The 6231-nt window shown below is 46.9% G+C and overlaps 1 protein-coding gene across 1 annotated transcript; it reads left to right on the top strand.

Annotated features, from left to right (window-relative positions):
• Positions 1–319: 319 nt before the first annotated feature.
• Positions 320–1012, top strand: LOC146494709 (uncharacterized). The gene is made up of 2 exons (XM_085146459.1): positions 320–531; positions 635–1012. Exons 1-2 carry the CDS (start codon positions 418–420, stop codon positions 1010–1012), a joined length of 492 nt encoding a protein of 163 aa, XP_085002585.1. The 5' UTR covers positions 320–417.
• Positions 1013–6231: the final 5219 nt, after the last annotated feature.

Consider the following 6231-nt stretch of genomic DNA (forward strand, 5'->3'; position numbering starts at 1 on the left):
TCGGTGCGAGCACCATTTACCAACCTGTAAAAGCAGGTGAAGAGCGGAGTAAGGAAGACACGATGCGTCTCTGCTTTCCTCCAGAACGTGTCTGAGGAAGCAGCGGAAGGTGGGCTCCACTTACTGCACCCCGAAACTCCGGAGCAACCACCAAAGTTCCGCCCTCACTGCTTTCTAACATAAAATGAATCCCTGTTACATGGACTTTTAAAGAAACTGAAAATAAATACATATAGTAATGAAAATGTCCCGTTACATGAGTGTTTTACACAAAATAATATTAATGTGGTCATTCCCTCACAGGGGTGCCACACATGCATAAATCTGTTGGGCATATTGGAGAGTGCCTGTCCTGCCTTGTAGTTCGCAGTTGGCACATATTGCTGAGGATCCTGTGCAGGGATTAACATCATTGACATGTCCTCCCATATTCTGTCTACCAGGACAATCCTGGAGCAGATGGAGCTGGCGGGCCAAATCACCCCGTCGCAGGCGGGAAAAAAATGGGACAACCTAAAGAAAAAATACAAAGTATGTGCAGTACCATTGGAATATAAAGCATATGAACCCCATCATGTAAACCTGTACTGTTGCTGTTGCGGTGAACTGCCACTTTGATCCCCTCTGCCTGTAGGATTGCAAGTATCCCGCAACAGGTGAGGGGGTGAGTGGGAAGACCACTGCTGCCACCTGGCCCTGGTTTGTCCCAATGGATGAGGTCCTAGGACAGAGGCCGTCCACCAGGCCTCCAGTCCTGATTGCCTCCATCCAAGAGTACACTCCAGGGCCGAGTACAGCAGTGGGCACCCAAGGGCAGGATGTGGAACGGCAGGAGGAAGAGGCCCAGCTGGAGGCACAACAAAAAAAGAGGAAGAGGAACAGGGAAGATGAAGTCCTGGAATTGATAAAAGAGGACATGAGGCTACAGAGGGAGATTGAAGACAGACGTGCCGAGCGAATGGACAGGATCATAACTCTACTGGAGAAGGTTGTGGAAAAAAAGAATGAGTGAGGTAGTGTGAATAGGACCCATTATTGTACAAACACCTACAGGTCCCATATTTATGTTTGTGCAGGATATGTGTAATGTGGACAAAATAATTTAAGTTCTGTTAATACAAGTTGCACTTTTTATTTGAATTGTTGAACAACTGTGGAAAATGAACAGAATGTACAAAGTCCTGTGAATAAACAAACTTTTGTTACACTCCAACTGTATTTGGAGCAGTCAGTCATACTGCATACAATGTCACAATATATGTGTAACTGCATAAGGACAGTCAGTGTGTGAAATGAGGGAATACCATCAGTGCAACACAAATGACACAGGACACCCAAACACAACATGACAGTAATTATTCACTGGGACTCATCACTGCAGTCCAGGATCAACCTGAGTGTCCTAGTATGCACAGGCACTGTTAACTAGGCCTGTTATGTGGCTGAGCAGGGAGTCTCAGGCAGTACTGCTCAATCTGCTGGACCAGGACCACAGAAAGGAATGAGGTGCCACAAGTGAGACCCTTGGTTTGCATTTCCAGCTGCTGAGTGGAGCATCTCCAGCTTGGTGGCCAGGAGTCATTCAGGGGTGCTCATTTCCACTGTCCACCACATCATCTCATCACTTGGGTTTGCAGGGCTGGTGGAATTGACAGCTGCCATGTCACTGAAATGTATGCAGAAAGATGCAAGCACAAAGTGCACACAATCCTGTTAATACGGATGTCACACGTAATATTCTAGTACTCTAACAATGCACTGCAAACAGCATACCTGCCTCCTAACAATAATCGTGGTCCAGGGGTACCTCCTCCAGTGCAGACACCTCAGCAGATAGCCGATCCTGCCAGGGGGCACCACTGCCTGCCTCCAAACCAGTTTCCCCCTCATCTTGCGCGTCATCCTCGGGCTCATCCTCAGGGGCCACAACCGAGGCAGATGTTGTGCAGGATGGCACATACTGTTATGACCTGGCACAGATGTTTTGTGTTGTACATAACATATTAATACACGAACATACACTGTAGTCCCCATTATATCATGATGATTATTGGTGAAACACTGCTTATGTATCCTACTGACTTACATGTGGCACAAAGGTGTGGTGCACCTCCTGCGCTTGGAGGAAGATGGCCTGGAACCTTGTCTTCATCATCCCAAAGGCACGCTCTACAATACAGCGTGCCCTGGAATGATGGGAGTTGAAGCGCAGGGCTCCCACACCTTGGACTGGCCTCTTGTAGGGAGTGATGAGGGGGAGTGGATGCTGGAGACATGGGTACCCTCCATCTGCAAGGATGAAGTGCCCTGGAGGAGGGTAAATGGCCTGCCGATACAGTGGGCTGTTGCGGAGCACCCTGGAGTCATGCACTGACCCTGGCCACCCCACATATGTATCGATGAAACGGCCCTGATGGTCACAAACCGCCTGCAGGATGATGGAGGGGACCAATTTCCTGCTCCTGTAGCACTGACCATCAGGGCCGCTGGGAGGCTTAATGCGGACATGGCAGCAGTCAATTGCTCCAGCAGCTTTCAAAAACACCCTGTGTCTTGCCAGCTCTGCAAACCCACGGGACACGATGTGGAGCTCTTCAGGGGTCCGAGGGAGGTGGATGACCTGGTGGCGAATAGCCACCACCTCCTCTGTGACCCTGTGGATGATGCGGTGGACAGTGGAATGAGGTATTGTGAAACGACCCCAGAAACGACTCTGTAGGATGCTCCACTTTCAATTCAATGCAATTCAATTCAATTCAATTCAATTCAATTTTATTTATATAGCGCCAAATCACAACAAATGTCACCTCAAGGCGCTTCATAGATACAGAGAAAAGCCCAACAATCATATGACCCCCTATGAGCAAGCACTTTGGCGACAGTGGGAAGGAAAAACTCCCTTTTAACAGGAAGAAACCTCCGGCAGAACCAGGCTCAGGGAGGGGCGGCCATCTGCTGCGACCGGTTGGGGTGAGAGAAGGAAGACAGGATAAAAGACATGCTGTGGAAGAGAGACAGAGATTAATAACAGATACGATTCAATACAGAGAGGTCTGTTAACACATAGTGAGTGAGAAAGGTGACTGGAAAGGAAAAACTCAATGCATCATGGGAATCCCCCGGCAGCCTACATCTATTGCAGCATAACTAAGGGAGGATTCAGGGTCACCTGGTCCAGCCCTAACTATATGCTTTAGCAAAAAGGAAAGTTTTAAGCCTAATCTTAAAAGTAGAGATAGTGTCTGTCTCCCGAATCCAAACTGGAAGCTGGTTCCACAGAAGAGGGGCCTGAAAATTGAAGGCTCTCCCTCCCATTCTACATTTTTGCTAGCCAAAATGCAAAAACAAGGACCTCAATTGTGGCACCCCACCCATGTCTCCGGTCCTGGTTCAGGAGATTCAGCAGCACGTTCAGAGACTCCCTGCTCAGGCGGAAATCAGGCCTGGTGTTCTCATCATTGAAAAACCTGTCCAGGACTGGGACACTCAGGTTGATCCTGCAGTGCAGGGGTCTGGTCTGGTGACAGGAAATATGGGAAATGGCAGAAGTTGCTTTACTGTTGGCATCATTATGGATGTTGCTGTTGTTGTAGTTTACAAATCTGACTTTACGCATCTACACAATTTAATGGTTATTGTACTTGGGGGGGGGGTACTACAATATACTGGTTCACTGTGGTGGCTGATGGCCCACATACTCCTTTGTGAGACTCACGTGTACACTGGTGTTTATTAGAGTTGTCAGCTAGTGCACCGTTGTCACATACACACACTTCAAATGTCAGTTGCAGTATCAGTATGTATTTTCCATTGTGCCTGGACATGGTCTTGGATTAGTCGCAACAAAATCACCCGTCTGTGACATGTGGTTTGTTGTAGCTCTTCAAGTAGCAGGCAGACGGCAGTTGCGAGTATGTTTTCCGCATCCATTGCTCTGATCGGGAGGAGTGGTGGGGGCGTGTCCAGCTGGTGACGGACATTTGTAGGCTCGACCGTCCCATTTCACAAACGTCGCACTTCCGGCCTTAGCGGTCTTTAAGTACGTGGCCCTTAAGGATCATTGAGGCTGCGTACTTTAAGGCTGCAGACCCTGAATTGGGATACAGCCAGAGACTAAATACCCACAGGGATGATCGGGGAAGTGGAAATACATGAGGGAGAACAGCTGACACACATGAACCTAATGACAGGACAGGGGAAGTGAAACTAAATACAATGAACAAAGAACACCAGACTCTTTCAAAATAAAACAGGAAACATGGAGATGTAGACATGACATGAACTTGACAACAAGAACCACACAGACATGAAACATGACAGGTAGATAGGGATGCACCGATACTGATACCAGTATCTGGTATCGGCCTTGATACCACAGTACTGGTACTTGTTAAAAGTCCCCCGATACCGGGGACCGATACCGCGCGAGAAATGTCTATGTTTGACCGGCGTGTAAGGGGTTAATCACAGGCGCCGAGCAGAGATGGGCAGTAACGTGTTACTTGTAACGCGTTACTGTAATATGATTACTTTTTTCAAGTAACGAGTAAAGTAAGGGATTACTATTGCAAAAACGGTAATTAGATTACCGTTAATTTCCCGTAGGAACGCTGCGTTACTGAAACTGTGATTTTTTTTTGCGAGAATGTCTCATGACAGTAACGTAAGCGAGTGCGATGTTTGTGACAACAGCTGTGTGCAGATCAACAATGGATCATATATCAAGTGCGGGAGAGAGTATGAGCGTGCAGCGTTTAAAGCGTGGAAGTACTGACCTTACTTTGAGTTTGATTCCATAAAAAGTGACAAAAACATTAGCGTCCGTTGTGCGTGGGAAGAAAACTTCTTTTTACACCGAAAAAAACCCTAAACAAGCTCCAAGTGCGCAACGACGTAATGGGAAATTCACAGAGAAACTCGTGGATTCTTCAGCTGACCGCTGCGGCACACCTGCACCAGGGCAAACCTCCGCCTACGCCACTCCTGCTTTACAGGTGAAAATAGAGCAACAGGACCGCTAGTCTTTGATTTTATTTATTTTCTGCTGTGTTTTACTTGCATCTATTTGAAAGACTGAGTGTAAACACAAAAAATATTTTATTTTATGTGCTGGAATGTGCAGAAAATAAGTTTAAATGTTAAACTAATTTCTTCCAGTCAGAGAATGTTGCATATAATTTAATTTTTGCTTGATGCATAAAGTTAAAAGATTAAAACTGATAAAACAAGTTTTAAAAAAAGAGACTTTTCCATTTGATTACATTTAGTTACACAAGTAACTTGACCAACACTGGTGCCGAGTGCCCACCCCCAGGCTCAGCCCGTTCTCACTCCCGAGGCGTAACATGCCGACGTTTTGTCACGTCCCGCGGCGTTCCTGCGTTCTTATGGTACGCGGCGGGTTATGGCCGAAATCCAGTGCAATGACGCTCCCGCAGTAATAGATGTTCCAGCCCTGTATTCCAGCCCTAAACCTAACCTTATCCCTAGCCCTAACCATAACCTTTTTCCTGACCTTAACCATGACTTTAATTATGTTAAATAGCGTGTTTCTAAGCGATTTGAAGAAAAAGAGCGAACATGTGTAGATTGAGTCCATACGGTTCTCATATTTCCTCATTTTTCCGAGGTCGTCATTTGGGAACATGGTGGGTAGCCGAAAACGTAATATGTTGACGATTTGTCACCTAGCCTAAAATGTGACGCTTTGGGAGTGAGAACGTGTTGCCAGGCTGCAGCTCAGAGCGGGGAGAAGGCGAGGCGAGACATGTCAGCCGTGTGGAACTATTTCGAAGTGAATGAAAACGACAAAACAAAGGCGGACTGCAAATTGTGCTCAGCAAAATTGTCCAGAGGAGGCTGCAAAGGTAGCGCATTTAATACAAGTAATTTAATCAAGCACCTAAAATCCCAACATGACAACGAGTACAAACAGTTTACCCACACTTCTAAACCAACACAACCCACACTGCAGCAAACTCTTGCAAGATGAGAGAAAATGTCCAGAGACAATCCACGTGCTGTGAAAATAACACAGGCAATTATCGAGTACATTGCATTGAGTGACCAGCCACTCTCGGAGGTAGAAAATGTGGGATTCCTGCATCTCCTCCATGTTCTGGAGCCCAGATAGGATGTCCCAAGCCGCCGCTACATGACTGACACGGAGCTGCCTAAACTACACGACTCTGTGAAAAAACATATCCACAGCCTACTGCAAGCCTCCTCTGC

Source organism: Neolamprologus multifasciatus, chromosome 20 (genome assembly GCF_963576455.1).
Source record: "Neolamprologus multifasciatus chromosome 20, fNeoMul1.2, whole genome shotgun sequence".
Classification (NCBI taxonomy): Eukaryota; Metazoa; Chordata; class Actinopteri; order Cichliformes; family Cichlidae; genus Neolamprologus; species Neolamprologus multifasciatus.

What these genes read in the sequence shown, in the direction of transcription:
- LOC146494709 (XM_085146459.1), top strand. Translation starts at nt 418, where the DNA reads ATGTCCTCCCATATTCTGTCTACCAGGACAATCCTGGAGCAGATGGAG. An exon ending in ACCTAAAGAAAAAATACAAA is followed by an intron (nt 532 to 634) that starts GTATGTGCAGTA and finishes CTCTGCCTGTAG; the next exon opens with GATTGCAAGTATCCCGCAAC.